General features: G+C 40.4%; 1 protein-coding gene and 1 long non-coding RNA gene across 6 annotated transcripts in view; one reads left to right on the top strand and one right to left on the bottom strand.

Annotated features, from left to right (window-relative positions):
* Window positions 1-8,737: 8,737 nt before the first annotated feature.
* Window positions 8,738-10,034, bottom strand: LOC124104569 (uncharacterized). 2 transcript variants are annotated; one of them, XR_006855463.2, is made up of 2 exons: window positions 9,600-10,034; window positions 8,738-8,938 (listed from the first exon to the last, which is right to left on the bottom strand). It is a non-coding gene; the product is annotated as an uncharacterized LOC124104569 (long non-coding RNA). The 2 variants fall into 2 exon arrangements; XR_006855464.2 differs by having other exon boundaries at window positions 9,485-10,034.
* A 181-nt stretch (window positions 10,035-10,215) lies between these two features.
* Dcaf5 (DDB1 and CUL4 associated factor 5) overlaps window positions 10,216-27,156 on the top strand; it is a 100,350-nt gene continuing 83,409 nt past the window's right edge. Inside the window, exon 1 of one of the 4 annotated variants that reach the window (XM_046461166.2) lies at window positions 10,216-10,331. Coding sequence is in view for 2 of the 4 variants with exons in the window: in XM_058584542.1 (XP_058440525.1) it covers window positions 10,297-10,510 (214 nt within the window). In the remaining 2 variants the exon portion in view is untranslated. Of the gene's footprint in view, window positions 10,511-11,747; window positions 11,886-27,156 lie in introns of those variants that run through there. The other 3 variants (XM_058584542.1, XM_046461165.2, XM_058584541.1) reach the window with 3 other exon arrangements.

Here is a 27,156-nt window from a genome sequence, read left to right on the forward strand (position 1 = left end):
GAAGGAGGAAGAGAATAGAACAAAACACACAGGTTTAACTGTTTCTACAGGTCGCTTCATTATGTGTGCTTTTTGCCTTGTTAATATGGCCTCTGATTATGGGGGCTTCAGACTAGGATGACGGAAGGAAAGATCTTTTCCCTCCTCTGCACCTGTTAACTACTCCCGCAACAACTTTTATTGACCACTACCTCACTGGAACCTTCATTTGTTAACCTTCTTCAGTTTCCTTTCATTTCTCTCTTATTTTCCCTCCTGATCCAGCTTAGGTTTAATGGCCTATGATTTCAGTTTTTTGCCCAGAGTCTAAATTCCATCCTCCTTCCAGTTTTCCCTCTCACTTTATTCACCTAGAACCCTCCTCTCCTTCTCTCTCTCTCTCTCTCTCTCTCTCTCTCTCTCTCTCTCACACACACACACACACACACACACACACACACACACACACACACTTTATTGCACCTAGTGCTCTGACTCCTTTCTTGTTTGATTTTTGGGACTATGGATAGAGCCCAGGGGCACTTTACCACTGAGCTACATCCCCAGGCCTTTCCCATCCTTTTTTTATTTTTTATCTTGAAATATGGTCTCACTAATTTGCTGAGATCTCTCTCAATTCTAAAATTTGACTTCTCCCATTACAATCCCCAGGATCAAAGGACTCTTTAGATCCCATTCTGATGAGTTTCTCTCTCTCTCTCTCTCTCTCTCTGTACTGGGGATTGAATCCAGGGGCACTTAACCTCTGAGCCACATCTCCAGCCCTTGTTATCTTTTTGAGACAGGGTCTCCTCGCTAAGTTACTTAGGCCTTGCTAAATTGCTGAGACTGGCTTTGAACTTCAATCTTCCTTCCTCAGTCTAGTTTCATCTATATGTTTTCAACTTTTCCTTCTGAGTGGAGTCCTTCTCAATGGTTTTTAAGCCCTGTCATTTTTTTTTTCTGTTAAACAAACCAGAACCTTCTTGAATGGTATCCCCTCTTCCAGGTATTCATTTTACTCTCTCCTTTTCCTTCCACTCCCTGTTGAGCCCTTTGCTCTTTGGGGTCCTTCCCTATAACTTTTTTTTTTTGTATCAGATATTGAACCCAATAGCACTTAACCCCTGAGTCACATCTCTAACCTTTTTATTATTATTATTATTTATTTTGAGACAGGGTCTCACTAAATTTTTAGGGTCTCATTAATTTGCTGAGGCTGACCTTGAATAGGTGGTCCTCCTGCCTCAGCCTCCCAAGCTGCTGGGATTACAGGTGTATGCCACTGTGTCTAGCTCTTATCACACTCTTGAAGGAGCTATGATTGAGATCACTGGTGGGTGCCTCACTGATTTGGGGGTCAACAAATCCAACACTTTTAAATCATTTTACCAACTTTTCAGCAACAATTGATATAATTGACTACTTCTGCCTCTTGAAATACTCATGTTTCTGCTTCCAAGACACAATTGTTTTCCAATTTATTTTTTTTCATTCAGTATATTTTTCTTCTCCTGACTTCTTGGTAAGTATGTCCTCCTCCACCCCAGCATCAACCCTAAACGTCCCTCAATGCTTAGTCCCAGGCTCGCTCCTCTTTCTTCCCAACTAGATGCTTCCCCTGAATATTCTTATCATGCTGAGACTTCTTCCCCAACTATCTCTGTATTATTAAACCAAAACTCCTTGACCATGGGAAATCTGAAATAAAAAGGCTTATTGAGCCCTTACAGATGCTAATCAGGTCCTAGGACAAATTTTATGACTCAGAAATATGTCCTCCAGACCTAAAAGCCAGAAACATGTTTAAAATGAAAACTTAGGAAAGAACAAATTATTTACATGAAATCTACATTGGTTACAGATAAGAAGAATGGAATAGGTGAGGTGAGGAAAGTTTGGGAATAGTACTACCCTTAAGAAGAAGTGCTTCTTGTTTCTGATTAAAATAGTTCAGAAAGTTCATTCATTAGCCAGATACAGTGGCACCTGGTTGTCTATTGCCTGGGGTCAGAAGTCGAGGTTTCAACATACATTCAGGAATGTGGAACAGCAATAGTCTTTTGTTGGTGCAGCCCACAACTGTTAACTGATCATTTTCCTGTATCTCTCCTTCCCTTCATCCTCAGATCTTGCAATTAAATTGAGGACATCTTAGATTTTTCTAAATTTTTAGTATCAATGACTCCAGCCCCAACCATGAATCTGAACTCAGGCTACCAGTCAATTATTTTTGAGACTCACAGGGGAACCTCAAACTCAATATATATGTTAATTGAATTCAAGGTTTGACCCTCTCAGTGCTGGGTCTTCCCAGGAGTCCTACTGCAGAGAACAGCTATACGAATCAGAAACCTGGATTCCATCAGGTTTGTCTCTCATCCACCACTCTCTTTAATACACCACCAAATTCTACTTTTTTAAAGTCTTAAATCCGTCTACTCTTTTTTATACCTTTAATTGTTTTTATATGGTGCTAAGGATTGAACCCAGTGCCTCACATGTGGGAGGCAAGTGCTCTAGCACTGAGCCACAACCCCAGCACCCCCCCCCCCACTGACTCTATTACTCCACTGTCACTAACCTCATCTAAGCTACTCTTCATTGTACTACTGCAGAACTTCCTAATCATCTACCCAAATCACTCTCAGTACACTCCAATCCGTTCCCTTTGAAGTAGCCAAAACAATCTTTTAAGATGCATATCTGATCATGTATGTCCTCCGTTCAAAAAGACTAAAATGGATAGCCAGGTATGGGCACGGTGGTGTATACCCGTAATCCCAGTGATTTGGGAAGCTGAGGTAGGAGGATCACAAATGCAAGGCTACCCTAGGCAACTTAGAGACCCTGTACCAAAATAAAAAGGCCTAGGTGCTCTCAATGGTAGAGCACCCATGAATTCAAACCCATACAGAGAAAAAAGAAAAAAAGCTGATACTGATCTATAAGTCAGGCCTGATCCAAGGGCTCTACCAGTAAGAATTCATTAATTTACCATAACAACTCTATTCAATGTAAATGGAAACTGAGACATCACACATTTCTATGTATCACAACTGCTATTTTTCTCATCTGAAAAATGGGATAATAATAATCTTTTCATGGGGTTTCTTCATAATTAACTCATTGATAATAGCTATTAAGGACTTAGAACAGTGCCAGTCTCATAGCAAGTACTAATTACATGATAACAGTTGTATTATAGTAATCTTATATTTACTGTGCGAATCTTTGATTAAAATGTGTCTCTGTTACTGTCTTATAAACACCACAAAGCTGGGAGTGGTGGCACATACCAGTAATCCCAGCAATTTGGGAGGCTGAGACAGAAGGATCCTCAGGTCAAGGCTGGCCTCAGCAACTTAGTGAGACCCTTTCTCAAAATTAAAAAAAAATTTTAAAGGGCTGGGAATGTGACTCAGTGGTTAAGTGCTCCTGGGTTCAATATCTTTACAAATAAAATAAAATAAAATAATCACCGTGAACTCTGCTTAGGGTCTCCTTTCTTTTTTTTCTCACTTTTATATTTCTTTTGTGTGGAGCTGGGAATATAGCCCTGTGGTAGAGAGCACTTGTCTTGCACAAGACACTGGGTTCAATTCCCAGAGTCACAAAATCTAACAAAAAAGGGCTGGGGATATAGTTTAGTGGTAGAGTGTTTGCCTAGCATTCATGGAGTCCTAGGTTCCATTCCCTGTACCTCAAAAGAATTAGTGTAGCTCAGTGGTAGAGCACTTGCCTAGCATGTGTGAGGCACTGGGTTCAATCCTCAGCCCCACAAAAAAATAAAATAAAAAAAAAGACATTGTGCCCATATACACCTAAAAAATATTTAAAAAGAAAGAAAATAGTAAATGTTGTGTGTGGTGGCATATGCCTGTAATCTGGGGAGGCTGAGGCAGGAGGATTACAAATGCGAGGTCAGCTTTGGCAATTTAACAAGACCTTCACTCAAGATTTTTAAAAAGGCAGGAGAGGGGGGTTGGGGATATAGCTCAGTTGGTAGAGTGCTTGCCTCACATGCACAAGGCCCTGGGTTCAATCTCGAGCACCACAAAAACAAAAAAGGCAGGAGAGAGGATCAGGATGTAGCTCAGTGATAAAGTGCCCCTGTTTCCTATCCCAGTACCTTTTTAGGTGTAGATGGACACAATATCTTTATTTTATTTTTATTTTATGTATATGTATATATATAACATATATACATACACACAAAAATAAATCCCTATCTATCTCCCTGTGTTTAATGAGTGCAGCCACACATAGTACATGCTCTGTTGAATTAATAAGATACAATTCATGTCTGTGGTGTAATAGGAAATATACTTGTCTTTTTGTTCCTGGTACCTGTCAGAGAGCTCCTAAAACTTACAAATCCTGAGTGCTAGGAGTGCCTTTTGTTACTTCCAATGAATCTTGTGTGTGTGTGTTTTTCTGGGGGTTGAATCCAGGGGCTTGTACATGCTGGGCAAGTAATCTTACCACTGAGCTACCATCCTCAGCTCAATAATGAGTCCCTCTTAATCCCACCTGAGTTTATACTGTTGAGGTGATTATAGTGAGGGATGCTGGAGAGCCTTGGGATGGGGCTAATCACCCAGAGACCAAATGATCAGAGGATTAGAGCACTGGAACTTTGAGTCCATTCACCTTCAGGAAAGAAGGGTGAAGCAAGGCTGGAAAAGAAGCTTTATAAAAACTCTAGAACAGGACTGGGGCTGTGGCTCAGTGGTAGAGCACTTGCTTGGCATGTGTAAGGCCCTGGGTTCGGTCCTCAGCACCACATAAAAATAAACAAAGTAAAAAATCCATTGGCAACTAAAAAACAAAACAAAATAAAAAACTCTTGAATAACAGATTTTTTGGGGGAAGGTGGTACTAGGGATTGAATTTAGGGGTACTCTATCATTGAGCTACATCCCCAGCCCTTATAAAACTTTAAAAAATGTTTGAAACAGACTATGAGGTGCTAATTTTCTGAAGTTGGCCTTGAACTTGCAATCTTCCAGTCTCAGCTTCCCCAAGCGCTGGGATTGCAGGTATGGGTCACCAAGCCTAGGTTAATAACAAATTTGATGAGCTCCCAGGTTACTGAACAAACATGAAGGTGCTGGAGGGTGGTGTGAGCAGAGAGAGTGGGAATCCCACCTCCCATACCTTGCCCATGCAGTTCCTCATCTAGCGGTGCATCTGTATCCCTTGTGATGTCCTCTATAATAAACCAATAAATGTAAGTGTTTACCAGAGTTCTGGGAACCATCCTAGCACATAATTGAATTCAGGGGGTGGGATGGGTCACAGTAAACTTAATTTATAGCCAGTTGGTCAGAAGCACAGTCTTGTGAGACTGGCCCTTAACCTATAGGATCTAATGCTATCTCCAAGTAGATAGTACAAAATTGAATTGAATTAGAGGACACCTACTTGGTGTTCTCTAGAGAACTGCTTGATATGTGTGGGAAAAAACATCCACACATCTGATCACAAGAAGTGTTCTATGTTGAGCGTGAGAAGAGAAAAAAGTTTGTTTTTTCCATTATTATGTCCAACTTGACAAGACTGTATTTGTGAGTGTGTGTATATAAACAAATACACATACGCAAACATATGCCTTTTAAAACCACAAAGGGATATAGAAATGCTAAACATTTTTTAAAAAAAATATTTATTTATTTTTAGTTTTCGGTGGACACAACATCTTTGTATGTGGTGCTGAGGATTGAACCCTGGCCGCACGCATGCCAGGCGAGCGCGCTACTGCTTGAGCCACATCCCCAGCCCAAGAAATGCTAAACATTTAAGTGATTAACTATGATGCTAACTGTAAGCAGGACAAGAATCTGGAAAGGAAAACTAATGTGGTCTAGATTTGTTAGAGAAGGGGTTCATGGAAGGAGTGGATCTCAAAGGATGGATGTGTAGGATTTGGATGGATGGAAGGGAGATCCATTCTGAGCCAGGAGAGTAGTGTGAGCATAGGGGTATGTAGGCAAGAATGGGCCACCAGCCTTCTTGGTGGGTGTGATGAAGAGTAATGGAAATATAAGTATAGAAATGGTGGAGACAAAGGATATAGGAACTTGACAGGCAGGTAAAGGAGTCTGACCTGACATGACAGAAGAAAGGAAGAACCTTGAACAGGCGTATTTCAGGAAGACTCATTCACCCAACATGGAGAGTCACATAGTATGTTCCAGGAATTCTGCTTGATGCCAGAGGTGTAGTGGTGATTGAAACAGACCATGAAGAGTGAAGGGATCTGACCAGGTGATTTCTAAAATCTTCCTGGGTTATAACATTTTGTGATTTGAAATAATGATTACCTTATAGCAAACTCATGGATCATCTAGCCACACCACTAGTCCCAATTTAAGGGACATCTGTAGTCTAGTGTGCTGATTTGGCTTACATTGTGTGTTAGAGTCTGTAAACAAGTCAAAAATAACACCTGGCATTTTGCCAGGGGAATGTTAGAGTTCGTAAACAAGTCTGGATGGTGCCTGGCAAAATGCCAGAGGGAGTGGTTTGAGAAGTAACAAAAGCAAGCCATTAAGTGTGTGGAATGTATAAATACTGCTCCTGTCCTGCAATAAACGGCTCCCATTCCTGCTGTATCAATCTACACAAGTTCTTCGTCACCACCCCCCCCCCACCCCCCGTTATTTTGCTGCAGCCGGACTGCGGCAATTGTGAATTCATGTAGTTTATTCAGAAGGAAGGGGGAACAAGTTTATACATATATAATATGGGGCTAGTGATGTAGCTCAGGCATAGAGCACTTGCTTAACATGTGCAAGGCCTGGGTTCGATCCCCAGCACTGGAAAAACAAAAACAAAACCCAGAAAACTCCCACATTCACCCCCCAAAAAACTTTGTTCAGTTCATATTTCAGGAGCCTGTCCTGAATGACCATGGAGCCCATAAAGACAATATAGTTACCTCAGTAACACAGATCTGTTTGCTTTTCCATGGTCATATTTTACTTTGGGGAGTGGCATTATTCAATTTATTTTTAAAATAGTATTTAGGACACTGAAGATACATTATGTATGCATGGAAAAGAAATCTTGCCTAGATGACTATATGCCCAGTGCAAAAAACACTAACTCTTTTAAACAGTTTGCTATTCATGTGGATCCTAAAATTAAAAATAAATAAAAACAGCTGGCTCATGATGATTTTGTAAAGAAAACTTCAAATATACAAAACCCAGATGGTTGGCATTGAATAATAAAGGTAAATATCACTGAATAAATATCAAATGAATAATCCTGGCCAGTGAGAATTTCTGCCCAGTTTCATTCCATGAAGATTATTTTTAAAGTAGATTTCTTCATTCATCATGAAGAAATATGCATGACAAACTTGAACCAAATGCCTGAAAAGTTGAAATGTATTAGAAAATTCTAGTAGCAAATAATAACTGATTCCAACTACTTCATAGCCTGAGAACTCACTTCCAGACTTGTGAAAAATGCTTCCTTTAAAAAACAAATTAGAAATCAACAACAGGCAGAGATTTTGGAAATTCACAAATATGGGGAAATTAATACATATTTAAGTGAATGAATGAATGGAGAAATTATAGAATGATTGAAAATAACACAAATAAATAATAAAAAATTAAATTAAACATATCTTTTAAATTTGTTTTTAGTAGTGACTTATAGTTTTATATAATTGTGAGGTTCATTTGACATATTAATAAATGCATATAACATAATTTGTTGCATTTTTAATTCCCTATACTGATTCCTTCTTTCTTCTCTTCTTCTTCCTGATCCCCTTCCTATCCTTTATTGCTCTTTCTTCTAATAATTTTGTTTAATAATAAGAAAGTAAACTTTTTTTTAGTTGTAGATGGACACACATTTATTTTTATATTTATTTATTTTTATGTGGTGCTGAGGATCAAACCTAGTTCCTCACACATGCTAAACAAGTACTCTACCACTGAGCCACAACCCCAGCCCTAATAGTTTATTTTTTAATTGGTACATTATAATTAGACATAAGAGTGGAATTCATTGTGACATAGTCATACATGTGTATAGCATAGTTTGGTCAATTTATTTCAGCAGTCCCTTCACTTTCCCAGAAAACATCTATCTTAAAAAGGGAGAAGCTGGGTTTGGTGGTGCCACAACTAATTAATTCCAAGGACTCAGGAGGCTGAGACAGGAGAATTTCGAGTTCAAAGCCAGCCTCAGCAATAGTATGTGCTGGCTCTTGATATTTTTTCTCAGAACTGGGGATGGAAGCCAAGGGTGCTCAGTAACACCTTTTTATTTTTTATTTTGAGACAGGATCATGCTAAGTTGCCTAGACTGGCCTAGAACTTGGCAATCTTCCTGCCTCAGCCTCCCAAGTTGCTGAGATTGTGTCCAGCTATGTGCTGGCTCTCAAATATGCCCTTGAGCAGAAAAGACATGGTCCCTGCTCTCAGAGAGCTTACAGCAGAGCAGGGGAGACAACCATATAATCACAAAAAGACTAATCACACATTATTACTATGAAGGAAAGATGTTTGAGGCTATAAATCTTTGGTCAACTTGGTATACTAATACTGGTCTCTACCTGACAACTATAATGATTAGACACTATTATTACAATATCCTAAGAATAAACCTTTTTAAAGAAAGCACTATGAATTTTACTATTTAGGGGTACAATAGCCCATTTAAACTCTAATTTCTGGGATTTGGTGAATTTATATTAAGTTTAGCAGTGTTTGTTACAATAGGGACTTTCAAATTCAACATTTATGTATTTTTTATTAGTATGGGAAATCTTATTTATCATTGTGCAAAAAAGTAGAAGCAGATAATTTTGCTTGACAGGTGAACTTCTTCCATGTTCAGCCCATCTTTTTCTTTTTCCTTAAGTTTTTCTTCAGTCCATTTTTCAATGGTGATTATACTCAACTGCTCCTGTGCCATCTCCAGTCCAGCGGTCCTGAGAAGTTGAAGGGCAAAACTGACTTCAGTAGCTTACCTCTATTTAATGATGGGAGGATCACTTCTAGGAAAAGTACTATAATGAAAAAGGGACTTTTAACTACCTGGAAGAGTTCCACAGCACTTACCCAGCTTCCTCACTGGGGTCAACCCCTTGACTCCCATCCTGTTGAAGGACAGGCACTTTTGCCTGGTCTGCAGCTGCTGGTTAACAGCTGTACAACCTCAGAGCTCAACACTTTTATGATGAGCTCACCGCTCCCAATTAAAGAACCAATATCGCTATGTTCCAACACGGCTTCTTGTCTTACAAATGTATCTGGAACTAATGGACAGAAGTACTTTCTACTTCACAGGACTTTCTCAACCCGATTTTGGCAATTTTCTTCTCACTTCTTATTACCCCCGCCCCCGCCCCAGTGCTGGGGATTGAATCCCGGGGTTCCGCGCTTGCAGGGCAAGGGCTCTCTACTCCCGAGCTGCAACCCCAGACCCGTCTCACCAACCCCTTTCTCCCTCTTTTCCTCATACACCACTCGATTACCTATCAGACCCAACAGTTTAGCCTTTTTTACTGGAGAATGAGAGAGCCGAACTTGAGGGATGAGGTGATGTTAAAAATGTCTTGGGGTCGGGGGAGAAGGGGCAGGTGCACTAACAGGATCCCCGGGCAACCTTCCTCCAAATGGTCAGTCCCAACGCTCCGTCCTCTTCCCTTGGACCCGGCTACCACAATCCCAGGAGGAGGCGAATCGAGCGAGGAGGACCCGATCCTCGGCCCGCCGTTCTCCTCCCACCTCGGGTCTCATTCTGCCCCGAACTCGTCTAGGCGCTGAGCCTCCGGGCTGCTGAGGAGCCGCGGCGGCGGCCACTTTGATTGTTACGCTCATTCAACTTCACGGAGTGCAGGAGGCCGCCGCCCAGCGCCGCCCGAGTCCCGGCTCGCGAAGGAGCTCAGGCGAGCAAGGCGCAGCCGTCGCCCGCGGTCTCCAGGCAGCAGCCCGCGTTCTTCCGGCAGCCGCCCGCGGTGGGGGAGGGGCAGCGGCGCCCGCGTTCTCCCGGCCCCGGCGGCCGGCGGAAGGGCCGCGCGTCGCGGAAGCGCGACCGCAGCTGAAGATCAGCTGCTGAGGGAGGCGGAGAAGCGGAGGGAGGAGCCTAGGGGGGAAGGGGAGGGAGGGGACCGTCAGGAAGCCGCGAACGCCACCGAGTGTCTGCACACCTCTCTCTGTCTGCCATGGCTGGTTAAAGAACCAGCCGGATCGCAGCGCGGGGGGAGGGCCGGGTGGGGGGAGCGGCGGCCGCGCGTGAGGCCGAGGGAGGGGCGGCGGCGCGAGCGGCGGCGGCGGCGGTTCCAGCATGAAGAGGAGAGCTGGCCTGGGGGGCAGCATGAGGTCAGTGGTGGGCTTCTTGTCCCAGCGGGGCTTGCATGGGGACCCCCTGCTCACTCAGGACTTTCAGAGGAGACGCCTGCGGGGCTGCAGAAACCTCTACAAGAAGGACCTCCTCGGCCACTTCGGCTGTGTCAATGCCATTGAATTCTCCAACAATGGAGGCCAGTGGCTGGTCTCAGGTAAATCAACCCCCTTCCCCTCCCCGCGCCTCCCGGCCCCCTTCCAGCCTCCCCTTTCGCTCTCCCTTGCCACCCTCCTCCTGCCCTCCGTCCCCACCCCCTCCCCTCCAGCCCCTCTCCCGCGGTGGGAAGATTTGGTGTCAAATTAAAACCATTGCAGGGGGAGGGAGGGAGGGAGGGAGGAAGGGGAAGGAGAGGATGTCTTCTATATATATATATATATAAAAGACCTAAAATGGTTGACAGGTCCTTAATTCGCTTTATCCTAAGTGCAAAGTGATCTCCCCTGACGACTGCCGCGGGAGTGTGGGTCGCGGAGGGGTGCGAGGTTACCGCTTGACAAAGTTTGATGGCAAACTCTTCCTCCGCGTACTTTAAATGGTGCGGGGGGCATTTTGGGGGATTTGGAGGGGGAGGAGGCCGAGGTGCGCCGGAGGCAAGGGGGTGTTCGAGCCCCCGTCGCTGGTGTCATGGAGAAGGGACCGAGGGCCAGGCGGTTACAGGGCCTTACGCCCAGGGTCCAGGGGCTTCGACCTGGGGCTTGGTGGGGTCGGCCGAGGGGAGGTGACTGGCGGGTTCCTGTTAGCCCCCCCCCCCCACACCGTGCTCTTAGGGCCCAGCTCCATCTCCTGTGGTGCCGTGGTTGCCTCTTCCGCGACTTGTTTTTATTATGGTTTCGAGAGTGACGAGGGCTCTGGAGGCTGAGGGACCCCAGCCTGAACTTGAATGCGCAACTCACTAGGCAGGGGGTCGCTGAGCGACCCCCGGGAGGCTAGTTGGCGGGAGCCAGACGCCCGCATCCCTTTTCCCCCTGAGGTTGCCCTTGCAGGTGGTCTGTGCTTCTCCTCCCCCCCTGCCCAGCTGGGCCTGATTGCCCCCAAGTTCCCCCTCCGGTGTGGGGAAAGTGGCGAAATCGAGACCGGGGCTCCGGCCGGACGGTGTAGGCCTCGCTCTCCCGGGGCTCCTAGCGACAGGCAACTGAATCGATAGCCTATTGCTCCCGGGGAGGCCCCGGCCGGGCTGGCGGCGGCGACCGCTGCCCCGGGCGAGGTGCGCCAGCCGCCGTTGGGGGCGCTCGCCGCCACCGCCCCTTCCTCCTGGGGGTCGTGGCCCGATGCGAGGCGGGTGGGGATGAGCTTACGCAGGGGAGGGGGCGGCTCCCCGAAACCCGGCTGAGAGGAGGAGGGCGGCCGGGCGTTCCTGCTCGCCGCCTGTCCTCTTCCGTCCCTTTTCCTACATTGGGAAGGATGAAGGGGGAGCCCAACGCTGGACGTGGCGCTTAGCTGCACCCAGGTCGATCCTCAATGGCTTTCTAATTTGCTTCAGTAGGCGGCTCGCCAGAAACTTCTGGGATCATGGCTTAGCATCTGTCTTAGTAAGTTACAGTCGGAAGTGACTTGGGGGGTAGGGTCCAGTTTGGGGGTACAGAGATAAGGCTTCTGTGATGTGATCATTGCACGGTAAACCTGGAATTTCTCCAGAACTGACCTGACTTTTCCACCCCAGATCGTTTTCTCTTTGACTATGTAGACTTTGGCCGTAGAACATCAGAGGAAGAAACCTGATATTATGCTTCAAACAGACCCCCCACCCCCGAACAAAAGCTTCCTTCCCCTACACCTCCCGTATAAATTTTTACCCAATTTCAAGACACAAACGGAGAGAAAATCTCTTTATTAAAAGAAGGAACGTCCAGTTTCCCCCCAGTTGCTTCTTCTGTACATAATACTCATGTCTTCTCAGACCGATGTATTCCAACAGAGGTGTTCCCAGACACAAGTCAACTTTTCTGTTGACCTGAGGGGAATATCAGAGTTCTCTTTCACAGTCAACTGAACTAATCATGTTAATTAAATCATAACTACTCACACATTGCCCGGTTTAACACATTTAAAAAAATACGTTTATTGAGAGATAATTTACATAACAGAATGTACCCATTTAAAATTGATACATTTTAAAGAGCACTGAAAAGTTCTCTCCAGTACTCGGGCACTGTGGCTGCCTGTAATCCCAGCGACACAGGAGGCTGAGGCAGGAGGATCACAAGTTCAAAGCCAGCCTTAGCAATTTACAAGACCCTATCTATTTATAAAAGAAGGGCTGGGGATGTGGTTCGGTGGTTAAGCGCCCTTGGATTCAATCCCCAGTCCCACCCCTCCCCAGAAAGAAGTTCTCCATATTCCACCAGTTATTACCTCCCATTCTCTCTGTGTGTGCGGGGGGGGGGGGGGGGGCCGCGGGGGGGGAACGGGGGGGGGGGGGGGACTATTGCTGGCCATCAAACCCTGAGAGAACCTGGCGCATGCACGCTATATCTGTAGCCTCACTCCTCTTATCCTTATGCAGGATTTTCTGTCTTATGTGAACCCCAATTTTATTTCTAGTCTTGGCTAGTTAACTTCCTTTAGCTTAATTTTAGCCTGTAGAAGAGAGGGTCCTTTGCACAGGGCAGGCTCTTGTTCTAGAAATTCATTTCCTTACTTTTTTTGGTCTGAACTACCGGTTTCCATTAGTGCTTCCTGGGTTCCAGACTCCTTTGCCCATTGCTCCTCCCTCCCCCACTTTCCTCTCAGTTCTTCCTGTTTCCTTTTTATCTACTTCTGCCCTAGTTCTTAGTCCTTCCAGTAGGTTTTTCCACTGACCCCTCAAGTTTGGCTCCAAAGAACATAGTTTTGTTTAAAGCCTTTTAAGCCATTTGCCTTCCATTATGAGTACAGCTTGTTAGAAAGTTCCTCCTATTTGCTTCAGATAAGGAATCCCCCTTTGGGAGTTGTAATACACCTTAACTTGGTTAAAGCCAATTAATTTTTTTTTCCTGGAAAGTCCTTCAATAATCTTCCCAAGTTTAAAACGATTTCACCAGCCATGTTTATGTATTTTTTTCTTATCTATCATTATCACTTACTAATTCACAGTAGATTGGTGGGATGCCAGATTCTGGGAGGTTTTAAGATTTCTTTTGTGCATTTTGTTGTTTTGTGTCTTGCCTGGATTAGTTAAAGCCCATTGAGGGAGGCAATTAAAATGATAGATCGTTCATAGTTTGTTCAGTGTTTTCATTTACTAATTGGGTAGTTCTTTTTTCTTTTTGTAACTGACACATAGTATTTGATAGAATTAACTTAGACCCAGGGCAAAAATAATATTTGTATGATTCTTGTGACCATATAAGATGCTATTAATTATGGGTTTTATCAGGCCTGCAGTAAGAGTAAACCAGAGAAAATCAGGACCCAGAAAAGTGCTTTATTAGGAAATAAGATTATGGCAGTGACAAGTAGGAGAATGGTTATTTGACACTTGAAAACATTAAAATATTTCAATATAAAAAGTGTTTTTCTTTGTTGTTGGGCAGAAAAGGGTGTCACTGTGATACCATGTTAAGGCAGTGTAATATAGTGGACATGTCATTAAAATCATTGTTGTCATTTAAAATGTGATTTTTTAGTTGTTACTAAGCCTCTCTGAGCCCATTTCCTGAGGTATACAGTGGGAATACCAAGGCCTACCTGAAGGGCTGCTGTTAGAGGTATGTTAGGCAGGGTATGGGTTGGGTTCAGCACAAAGTGCCAGGCCTTTCAGAGCAAAAGCTGAGATTTTCTTTCCCTTTTGTGCTTATAACATATGGTGTCATTCATAGTTGGCACTTGTTCTTAGAGGATTGGTAATAGACCTGTGCAAACTGGGTAACCAGGATAGTTTTGTGACTTTTAGATGAGAAATAAAGAGGTACAATGTGGTGTGGAAAGCACCTGGGATTTGATGTTATTTGATTTGAGCTGGAGGCTCTTCTAGTCACAGATTGTATGAATTTAGCCAAACCACTTCATTTCTCATCCATAAAATGGTTGTAACAGATTGCCCTAACTACCTGACAGGATGGCAGTAAATGGTCAATGAATGTTATATGTGAAAGTGTTTAATAAGCTACTTGTAATAAATAAATGTTACTTTTTATAAGTCCAGCTTATGCTTGATGATTATTGTCTTTTCTTAGAATATATGAGTATTAGTCCTTTAAAGGATGAGAGAACAACATTGTTTGTTGAAGTGCTTCTTACAAGAGATCTTAACAACATTAAGGAGGTTGGGATACTTTACATATTTTGGGGATAACTTGTTTTACCTTTTAGGTCTTTGGTTGCATTTAGAATGGACTTTAATTAGTATTGTGCTGGAGATTGAACCCAGGGCCTTGAGCATGCTAAGCACATGCTCTATCATGGAACCACATCCTTAGCTCCTAGGATGTACTTTAAATTGCCTTCGCTGCCTCCTCTTATGCTTTTCCTTTTCCCTATAATGGGGTCCTTTATATATTTTCCTTTTTTTGCAGTACTGAGAATTGAATCCAGGGGTGCACTACCACTGAGTTACATCCTCAGCTCCCTTTTTATTTTTTATTTTGAGACAGGATCTTGCTAAATTGCCAGGGCTGGCCTTGAACATTAGATCTTTCTGCCTCTGCCTCAGCCTTCTGAGAAGCTGGGATGCATCACTGCACCCAGCTTATGTTTGCTGTTTTCTTTGAGGAGAAGATGAACATTTTGGGGGGGATTTGATTGGAAGGCCAGTCAGAAAGCAGCTCTGTGTGTATATGATTTGGAATATAAATTGCCTTCCTACATTTTGTAAAGGGTTTGTGAAAACATGCATCTTAGAAGCAAACAAAAATAAAGATTCTGCTCTTTGGTGATGAGAGTTGTTATAATAATATTTCCTCTTTATTGAAGCTTAAGGCATTGGAACCTGTAGAGCTAGGAAATTAATAGCCCATAAATATGAAGTTTTGAATTACAGTGAGAGATTATGATCTCTTTTTGTGCCTATGACTAAATGTAGGAAAAGTACCTTCAGAAGCTTTTCAATAGCAACTGTGCTGTTTCAGCAACTATGCTGTTTCAAAGTGTTAATTAAGTAGGAATTGTGAATGGGGAGAGACATTTAGTTGCTTGGTCATAATGTTTATAATGGAGATAACTATTAAGCCTCTATCTGTCTCACATGGGTCTCTGACTCTATTGATCATAGTAGGTATTCATAATTATGTAGAGATTAAAAGTATAAGCCTTGGAGTCAGACTGCAGGGATGAATACCAGCTCAACTACTTGCTTGGTAACTGGGTTACCTTTGACAAGTCTCTTATCTTCTTTGTATCCATGAATAAGGACAATTCCTCACAGTATTATAGTGAGTAGAGAATGAAATAACCCAAGGACCTAGCCAGTGCTATTGCTCTGGGTGCTACTGCATCTGTTATTGTTGTTTCAGTGGAACCTCACAAAAAGTTTTTAGGAAATTGATGTCGGTATCTAAAATTTATTGCACATGGCACATAGTACAATGTGACAAATTGAGATCTCCATGAGGAGAACTGTTGTATATAATATGTTTCACCATAAAGTCATCAAAGAGTATTTTGAAGGATCAAGTAATAGCAATGATTATAATTATATGCTTAATTTGATCTATTAATTAATAGTCGTTTCCTGTTGCCCAGTCACTAGTTACATCATATTTTATGGAATCTGTTTATTTTATTTTGGGAAGGTGGGTAGATGAATTAGTTTATTTATTTCTTATTTTTATTTTTGGTACTGGGGATTTAACCTAGAGGTGCTTTAGCACTGAGCCACATCCCTAGCACTTTTTGTGTTTTATTTTGAGATAATCTCACTAAGTTGCTTAGGACCTCACTAAATTGGCCCTAATATGGATGCAGCTCAATGGTTAAGTGCCCCTTGTTTCAATCCCAATATCAGAAAGAAAGAAAAAAAAAAGCACATTGTCTACAAGTAAAATATTTGGGTTTAATTAATTAAATAAAGTCTAACTATCAAAACTGTTTCATATGTTTAATTAAAATGAATTATTTGGTCCAGAGTTATCAGGAAAAATATGGCCAATGATGTGGCAGATTTCTGCTTTTGAAAATCTGTCATAGCATACACATTTTGACAAAGTGATTGGGCAATTGATTCTTTTTTTTTAATATTTATTTTTATTTAATTGTAGTTGGACACAATACCTTTATTTTTTTATTCTTATGTGGTGCTGGAGATTGAACCCAGGGCCTCACACATGCTAGGCAAGCGCTCTACCACTGAGCTACAACCCCAGCCCCAGGGCAATTGATTCTTGAGTTTTCTTCTGGACTTTTCTATTTACTGATAACCCCCTTCTGTGAAGGTGTTACATTTTATTCTTTGATCTCTTAGTTTAGCAAATAACTTGAGTTTGTGAGCCTGGAGCTTTGGAAAGAATGAAGATGATGAATCAGATTAAATTATGCTCTCAGACCAGACATGATGACACATGCCTGTAATCCCAGCAATTTTGGAGACTGAGGCAGGAGGACTGCAAGTTTGAGGCCAGCTTCCACAACTTAGCAAGACTCTGTCTCAAAAATAAAGAAAAAAAGAAAAGAAAGTATGGGTATGTAGTTCAATGGTAGAGCGCCCCTGGGTTCAATACCTAATACTAAATAACAACAACAGTAATAGAAATTTTGTTCTCAAGATGATTTTCTTTTAGGAGTGTTTAGTTCTCATTGTAATAATGCTTGACTCTTTTTTAATTTTTTCCCCCTCTGCCTCATGGTACTTTAATCTGTATTTGATTTCTCTGGTTTGCAATACTTAATAAAGGAAAAAACTCTTTTTTATGGAATTTGGTGGGAAAGAAAGAGGGGCCCAAAGAGATGGCCTTGGGGTTCTTTGCTATAATAAGTCAAAGGAATCATGTTGTAAGGGTAAAGTAATATGAATAATCATGGATATACATTATTTGTTCCACTTGTTCTTCACAAAGATTGCTAAATTCAGAATTATATCAGGGTCTGTCACTTCTATTTTAAAATAACCTAGTAAGATGACCATCAGTCTTGTTAGACATTATTCCTTTTTTTAAAGTATTTTTTGTTGTATATGGACACAATACTTTTATTTTCTTATTTTTATGTGGTGCTGAGAATCAAACCCAGTGCCTCACACATGCTAGGTATACACTCTACAACTGAGCTACAGCTCCAGCCCTAGACATTATTCTTAACATCAAAAAGTTGACTTTGTGTTCAGTATTCTTCAAAGGATTGTTATGCATTTGGTTTTCACTAATGTATTTTTGATTGCTAAGAGTTCCTAAGGAGAGCAATTGCCCTCAGTAATATATCCTGAATATTACATTGAATGGAGGTGTCAGCCCAGTTACTCATGTGTGCTCATTCACTGATGGTGATGATGATGATGGTTAATATTATATTTTTGGTGCTGGAGATTGAACCCAGGGCCTCTCCTATGCTAAGTATCTGCTCTGTCACTGATCTATACCCCCTGCCTCATTCACTGATTATTGATAGATTTGGTTGTAAATACAGTTGGAATCATTTAGATAAGGGAAACTTTATTGACCAGTAAAACTTGATGCACATATAGATACTGCTTTCTGAATTCCAAATTAAGAAGTGAGTATATTTATTTTCTCACGCATTGAGTGAGACAAAGAGCATGCATGCTTGGTATATTAATAATTTTGGTACTGGGAGTTGAACCCAGGGGCACTTTACCACTGGGCTACATCCCCAACCCTTTTTATATTTTATTTTGAGGTAGAGTCTCACTAAGTTGCTGAGAGTCTTGCTAAATTGCTGAGCCTGCTCTGCCTTAGCCTCATCTCTGGGATTACAGGTGTATGCCACAGCACCCTGCTAAGAGCATCTTTATAAGAGCACTTCCATTGCTGGTACACATGTCAATTTTTCTTTTTTCCCTTTGGTACTGAGAATGGAACCCAAGGTTCCAGGTACTGTAGGCAAGTACTTTATCACTGAGCTATATATATTCCCAGCTTAAAAAAAATTTTTTTTAAAAACTGGAGATTGAACCAATATGCTCTACCTCTGAGCTATATCCCCTGCTTTATTTTATTTTGAGACAGGGTCTTGCTATATTGCCCAGGCTTGAAATTTTGATCCTTCTATTTCAACCTCCTGGTCACTGTGATTATAGACCTGCACTACCATGCTATGACCTAGCTTTTTAAAAAGTTTTATTTTGAGACAGATTTTCACTAAGTTGCCCAGACTGGCCTTGAACTTGGGATATTCCTGCCTCAGCCTCGAAAATCACAATAATTGGAGATTGACATCTGCAGAAAGTATGTGATTGAGTACATTTGGTTGAATTTTAGCCAACAGTCTTTTTTAATATGATTATATGGATGAGAAGAAGCTAGCTTGTGCCAAGGACTTAGATGAATTATGTGCTTCAGAATAAAGTGCCTTTTTTTTTTTTTATTACATCTCCAGCTCTTATTTATTTATTTTTTGTGTGGTGCTGGGGATTGAACCCAGGGCCTTGTGCATGCAGGCAAGCTCTCTACCAACGGAGCTATATCCCTAGCCCAGAATAAAGTGCCTTTTAAAAAAAGGTATAAATGTGTAACGTGGGCTTATTTGCTTCAAGAGTAATGATAAGTCATTTGGAAGTACTTTTCCACAGGTAAAGCATCATAAAGGGTGTTACTCCTAAACCAAATGATAAGCCTGTTTAATCCTTAATGAACTTGAAGCATAGTGTTCTTGCAGTGAAATTTACTTCTGTCAAGAGCAACTGTTCTATTTCTGTGAAAAAGCATTTCATTTGTAGGGTCATTCACTGATTAGGTGGGTAAGAAACATTGCTCTGTATGTTCTGGTGTTGGACTCACTCTGGTCTTCACATCAATTTTCTTATACAGGGATTTAGGGAATGACTTGAGAATAGTCGTTTTTTACTTGTGGATTCCCACCTTTCCTTCTGCTTCTGCTTGGGCTCCTGCCCAATGATAAGGTGAGGTAAGATTACGTTATAAAGGTGATTACCTTGTGCTGGGGTCCTTTATAATTAAGTTTACCATATATCCTGATTACTTGGGATTGTCCTAAGTTCTCCATTGCCCTGGTATAATTGTTAACTCTCTTTTCATTATTCTTATTTTTTAAGGAGGAGATTTCTCTCTTTTCATTTTTAAAAAGTTTGGGTGACAAATTATATGGCCACGTACTTATTAATTATCTGAGTTGTCTGGTATTCAAGTAAAACCAAAGCCCTAGTCTTTTTATCTCTTTGCATTCACCACTGAATGCTTCTGGTAGATAATCCTCCAAGCCGGTCTCCACACTGCAGGTCTTTCAGTTGCCACTTTTAAGGTACCATACAGAGCTTGACAGGCAGAGTCATTGCTTAACTATTTGTCTTCTCTTTACCTTATTATTACTAGGTTCAGAGGGTATTAAGTTTCCTGTTCCTTTCTATATACATCCTCTTATATTTCTTGTTCTACTGTTCACTTGTGATACTTTTCCTTCTCTCTCTCTCTCTTAATATTCCTGTGAGTTGCTGCTCTTACCTGTGTTGATTTTGAGGAATGACTCCACTGAATTGTTTTTTTCCCCCCCTGAGGAGTTTTTAATCAAAAGTAGATATTAAAATCATACTACAGTCTTAATTTTATGGAGTATCTGGACCATTTGGAATAAAAGTCCTCAAACAAATAGATTACCCCTGGAAAGGGTTTTCAGGAATTGTACTTTTCAGGTATACGGCCAATTGATAATAGACTGTTTTTCATGTTGTGAAATGTGTTGATTAAATATATTTAAAGAGATATGGTTAGAGTTGATTAAATATATTTAAAGAGATATGGTTAGAGTTCTGATTTTACCATTCTCACCTGTGAACTTATGCTTCTGACATTCTATCTCTGTAGAATCACAGAATTTCATTGCTGGAAAGGATGAATGATCAGGTAACTGAAGTCCATACTTTTGCATACAAATTAAGTATCCCTAACCCAAAAACCTGAAGTCTGAAATGCTCCAAAATCCAAAACTTTTTGAGAGCAAACTTCAGGTAGGAAATTAGACACGTGACTTAATATGACAAGTCACAGTCAAAATGCAGATGCATGCTAGATGAACTCTTGTAATCCCAGCAACTCAGAAGGCTGATGCAGTTTGAGGCCAATCTTGATAATTTAGTGAGACCCTGTCTCAAAATAAAAAAGTATGAAGGACTAGGGGTGTAGCTAAGTGGTAGAGCACTCCTGGGTTCAAGCCCCAGTACCAGGGAAAAAAAATGCAGGTATACTACTGGGGATGTATCTCAATGGAAAAGTACCCTAGATTGAATCCCCAGTTCAGGGAGGAGGAAAAAAAGATTGTAGGTATACTAAAAATATTGTCTACTATTACCTTAGGCTACATATCTTAGATGTATATGAAACATAAATGATTTGTTTAGACTTGGATTTCATCCCTAAGATATCTCAATGTATGCAAATATTCCAGAATCCAGGAAAAAAAAAAATCTTAAATCCAGAGCACTTCTGGTCCCAAGCATTTTGTGTAAGGATTTTTTTTAACTTGTATAAGAAAACAAAGGCGCAGAGAAATAAAATGATTTGCCCAATAGTTTATAACTAATATGTAGTACAATGAGGATTAAAATTGAGGTCTTTTGACTTCCCTAAATAGAAAAAGTCATGACGTTCTGGGCATTTATTTATTTATTTATATTTTTATTTTTGGCAGTGCTGGGAATTGAACTCAGGGGCACTTTACCATTGAGCCACATAGCCCTTTTTTTTTTTTTTTGAGACAGGGCCTTGCTAAGTTGCTGAGGCAGTCCTGGAACTTGTGATCCTTTTGCCTCAGCCTCCAGAGCTGCTGGGATTATAGGCTGGCTTGAGATTCTGCATTTATAAAGAATTTGCTCAAGTTAAGTATTAAACTCCTTAAATGGTTTACTTTGCTTGTACATTCTACTGTCAGTTTGTTGTCCCTAAGCATAGTTGTTTTTATTAAATTTGTGGTGTCCCATTATTTTACAGATGAATAAATATTTTCTAGGGTGGAGGCAGATTGTCACTCTGGCCAAGCCTCCAGTTTTCATTCTTAGCCTGCTTAGCTCTGTTTCTTACTTTGCAAAATCTTTGTTTCCTTCCAAGAAAGTTACTTAGGAGGAGGGATTCTTTACAAATCCAAATGCGTGTCAAAATCTTGTTACACAACTTCTCTCATTCTGAATTCCCATTCAAGTCTTGTATCTAAATTCCAATCATATCACTTGGCTTTACTACTTAAGCATTTAGTGCTTGCTACTAATTAGAACCTCTGAAGGTTTTTTTTTTTTTTTTTTTTAATAGATGACTAAATTTTTTGGCTTAGTGCATATACTTTATTACTTGCTGCCATAGATGGCTGAAGCATGTGCTTTGCTTTAGACATACTGGCAAGAAACAAATGAAATTTTGGTGTTTGGCAGGTACCTTCAAGCAACCCTTGACTGAGTCTCAGTGACATCTCTGTTTATACCTGCTGGTGGGTGTGTTGGTGTAGTGTGTTTTCCTAGGGGACTGTGAAAACATTAGGGCCTGTATTGATTCAATCTTTTTATAATTGCCCAAGAAGAGGGGAAAAAAACTTTTTATTATTATGTTAATAATAATTATTGTTAATTTAATAATATTAATTGTTAATTTTGTTTATAAAATGAATTTTGCAAAAGTCTAGGCAGGCAGTTACTGAGGATTGAACCTTTGAGGGCACTCTACCACTGAGCTACATCTCCATTCCTTTTTTTTTTTTTTTTAATGTTTTTAAACTTGTTTATAGACCTTTATTTATTTATTTATATGTGGTGCTGAGAATCGAACCCAGTGCCTCACACATGCCAGGCAAGTGCGCTACTGCTGAGCCCCAGCCCCAGCCCTCCATTCCATTTTTTAACTTTTAAATAGTTTAGTTGTAGTTGGACACAACTTTATTTATTTATTAATAGATGGTGCTGAGGATCGAACCCAGCGCCTTGCATGTGCTAGGCGAGTGCTCTACTACTGAGCCACAACCCCAGCACCCATTTCCATTTCATTTTTATTTTGAGACAGGGTCTTGCTTAAGATGCCTAGGCTGGCCATGAACTTGTGATCCTCCTGCCTCAGCCTCCCAAGTTGCTGGGATTTCAGGTGTGCAGTACCACATCCAGCACAGGCAATGTTCTTATATATAAAAACAAAAAATTCAGAAACTTCACAGAATGAATGATGAATATCTGTAATATAATTAGTAAAGCAGATTGTCTAGGTTAGTTTCCTGTGTCAGAAAAAGTAAGACTAGAGATGAAGAAAACCTGTGATCCAAGAATACTTTACAATGAACTGTGTTTTTTTTTTTTTTGTGTGTGTGTATGTGTGTGTACGGTGTTGAAGATTTAAACCTGGGGGCCTTGCACATGCCAGGCAAGTGTTGTATCACTGAGCTACACCCTCAGCCCCATCCCTATTTTTTTAAATTCTTTTTTAACACACACACACACACACATGTATATCTATATATACTAATTTTTTTAGTTGTTGACGGACCTTTATTTTATTTATTTATATGTGGTGCTGAGAATCGAACCCAGTGCCTCACACATGCTAGGCAAGCTCTCTGCCACTGAGCCACAATCCCAGCCCCCCATCCCTATCTTAATAATTTTCCTGTGTGCCCTTACTGTGTTGAGGCCTTAAGAACCTGTTTTTAGTGTCCTCGTAGTTCTGTTGGAGGAGCTTTTGTTCCTTGACATGTTACTAATTCTTTTTTTTAATTTTTATTGTTGGTTGTTCAAAACATTACATAGTTCTTGACATATCATATTTCACACTTTGATTCAAGTGGGTTATGAACTCCCATTTTTACCCCGTATACAGATTGCAGCATCACATTGGTTACACATCCACTGTTTTACATATTGCCATACTAGTGTATGTTGTATTCTGTTGCCTTTCCTATTCTCTACTATCCCCCCTCCCCTCTCCTCCCCTCCCATCTTCTGTCTCTACCCCATCTACTGTAATTCATTTCTCCCCCTTGTTTTTTTTTTCCCCTTTCCCCTCACTTCCTCTTGTATGTAATTTTGTATAACCATGAGGGTCTCCTTCCATTTCCATGCAATTTCCCTTCTCTCTCCCTTTCCCTCCCACCTCTCGTCCCTGTTTAATGTTAATCTTCTTCTCATGCTCTTCCTCCCTACTCTGTTCTTAGTTACTCTCCTTATATCAAAGAAGACATTTGGCATTTGTTTTTTAGGGATTGGCTAGCTTCACTTAGCATAATCTGCTCTAATGCCATCCATTTCCCTGCAAATTCTATGATTTTTGTCATTTTTTAACGCAGAGTAATACTCCATTGTGTATAAATGCCACATTTTTTTAATCCATTCCATTCGTCTATTGAAGGGCATCTAGGTTGGTTCCACAGTCTTGCTATTGTGAATTGTGCTGCTATGAACATCGATGTAGCAGTGTCCCTGTAGCATGCTCTTTTTAGGTCTTTAGGAAATAGACCGAGAAGGGGAATAGCTGGGTCAAATGGTGGTTCCATTCCCAGTTTTCCAAGAAATCTCCATACTGCTTTCCAAATTGGCTGCACAATTTGCAGTCCCACCAGCAATGTACAAGTGTACCCTTTTCCCCACATCCTCGCCAGCACTTGTTGTTGTTTGACTTCATAATGGCTGCCAATCTTACTGGAGTGAGATGGTATCTTAGGGTGGTTTTGATTTGCATTTCTCTGACTGCTAAAGATGGTGAGCATTTTTTCATGTACTTGTTGATTGATTGTATGTCCTCCTCTGAGAAGTGTCTGTTCAGGTCACTAATTCTTTACTTTTGTAAATGTACTGTTGAATCATACAAATCATCAGAATATGATACTTAGAAGACAGGCTCTTCTATCCATTCATAATTTTTTAAAATGTGGTAATAACAGGAAATTTGATTTAAAGAAAAAAAAGAAGTAATTCTGCCTACTTGGGATGACCATTGTTAACATTTGGGACATATTTTAGCCTTTTTAAATATGCATATATATATATTTTAAAAATGAAATTGGAATTAGGCATCTTGACTTTCACAACTTGTTAAATTTATTATTTCTTTCATGTCATAGATATTCTTCTAAAACAGGATTTTTCAACTTCTACAGTATTGATTTTGGGGCTGGATAGATCTTTGTTCAAGTAGGCTGTCTAGTGCATTATAGGATGTTTAGCAGCATCACTGGTTTTTACTCAGTTCACCAGTAGTATCTCCCCAGTTGTGACAACCACAAATGTCTCTAGGTATGTCAGATGCTCCCTGGGCAGTAAAATCATCTTGGTTGAAAACCACTATTTTAAAGCAACAGTATCCAAACTGAAGAAGTCAGAAGTCGGACATCTTCATACTCTTAAAAATCATTGAAGACCCAAAAGAACTTCAGTTTATGGGAATTGTATCTATGGTTTTTATTGTATTAGAATTTAAAACTGAGAAAGATTGGGCTGGGGCTAATTTAGCTCAGTGGCAGAGTGCTTGCCTAGCATGTGTGAGGCACTGGGTTCTATCCTTAGCACCACATAAAAATAAACAAAATAAAAAGGCATTCTGTCCATCTACAGCTACAAATTTTTTTTCTAAAAAACTGAGAAAGCTTAAAAATTTACTTATTTAATGCTAATAATAATGAACTTTAAGATAATATTTTAATGGAAAAATATTTTTTCCAAAATAAAATAAGTGATAAGAATGCCATTGTTAAATTTCCCAAATCTCTTTCTATTATGTCTGTCATAATAGATAACATTCATATATTAATTTGTTATGACACAGAGACTTAGTCAGAATATATGAAGAAAATTTAGCCTTAAACAGATATGTAGTTAGAAAAGGAAAGAGTATTTTAGATAAATTCCCCTTATCAAAAACAAACAAATAAACGTCCTAAAATTCATTTGGAAGCATACAAGACCCAGAATAGCCAAAGTAATTTTTTTTTCTTTTTGGTACTGGGAATTGAACTCAGGGATGCATAACCACCGAGCCACATCCGCAGTCCTTTTTATTTTGAGATAGGCTCTCTCTAAGTTGCTTAGGGCCTCGCCAAGTTGCTAAGGCTGGCTTTGAATTTGCGATCCTCCTGCCTCGGCCACCTGAGCTGCTGGGATTACAGAAAAAAAGCCATGCTGGTAGTGTCACAATATCTGACTTCAAATTGTACTACAGAGTTGTAGTAACAAAAACTGCATGGAACCATCATAAAAATAGACATATAGGCCAGTGGAACAGAATAGAAGATACAGAGACAAACATACATAGATAGAATCATCTGACTCTTGACAAAGGTGCCAAAAATATGTGTTGGAGAAAAAAGAGCTTTTTTTTTTTTTAGTTGTAGTTGGACACAATAACTTTTATTTTATTTATTCATTTTTTAATGTGTTGCTGAGGATTGAACTCAGTGCCTTACACATGCTAGGTGAGCGCTTTATTGCGCTCTCTCAAAGAGAGCCTTTTAAACACATGGTACAGTGAAAACTGGATATTCATAGGTAGAAAAATAAATCTAGATCCCTGTCTCTCACTCTGCAAAAAGCAAACTTAAAATGGATCAAGGACCTAGGAATTAGACCAGAAACTTTGCAAATGCTAGAAGAAAACATAGGGTCAACATACAGATTGTAGCAATGATTTCTTCAGTAGGACTCCTAAAGCTCAGAAAATAACATTAAGAATAATGGGCTAGGGTTGTAGCTCAGTGATAGCTGAGGGTAGGGTTTGATCCTCAGCACCACATAATAAGTAAATAAAATAAGGTTATTATGTCCATCTACAACTAAAAATATTAAAAGAGAAAAAAGAATAAGTGGAATGGCATCAAATTAAAAGGCTTCTGCACAACAAAGGAAATAATCATGAAAAGAGAACCTACAGAATAAGAGAAAATTTTTATCAGCTACTCGTCCAACAGAAGATTGATATACAGTATATATAAAGAATTCAATAAACTTACCACCAAATCAGGTGCAGTGGCATACACCTATAATCCTAGTAACTTTGGGAAGCTGAGACAGGAGGATGGAAAGTTTGGGGCCAGCTTCAACAACTGAGCAAGAATCTGTCTCAAAGTAAAAAGGACTTGGTACCAGGGAATTGAACCTGGGTTCAATCCCCTGGTACCAAGACAAAAACAAAGAACAAGAACTAAAAACAACAACAAACTTACCACTGAAAAACCAAATAGCCCAATCAGTAAATGGGCAAATGAACTAAACAGGACATTTCTTGAAGAAATCTAAACAGCCAACAAATGTATGGAAAAAGAATGTTCAATATCCTTAGCAATCAAGGAAATGTAAATCAAAACCACACTGACTTTTCATTTCACCTTGGTTAAAATGGCAAGTATAAAAAATATAAATAATAAATTCTAGAGAGAAAATGGGGAGAAAAGAACACACATTGTTGGTAGGACCGCACATTAGTATAAATCATTTTGAAAAGCAGTATGAAGGTTCCTCAAAAGACTAGGAATGACCTAGCTATTCTACTCCTTTGGTTTATCCAAAAGAGCTGAACTTAACATACTGTAGTGATACCTGCATTCCAATATTTTTAACAGTGCAGTTCATAATTATCAAGTTATGAAACCAGTTTAGGTTTCTGTCAATGAATGAATGGATAAAGAAAATGTGATATATATCTACAATGGAGTTGTACTCAGCTATAAAGAAGTATGAAATTTTGTCATTTGCCAGCTGGAGAATATCATGCTAAGTGAAATAGACAGACTCAGAAATTCAAG

The sequence above is a fragment of the Marmota monax genome, unplaced genomic scaffold (assembly GCF_021218885.2).
Source record: "Marmota monax isolate L192 unplaced genomic scaffold, Marmota_monax_Labrador192_F-V1.1 WCK01_AAM20220418_F8-fsc00001, whole genome shotgun sequence".
NCBI lineage: Eukaryota > Metazoa > Chordata > Mammalia > Rodentia > Sciuridae > Marmota > Marmota monax.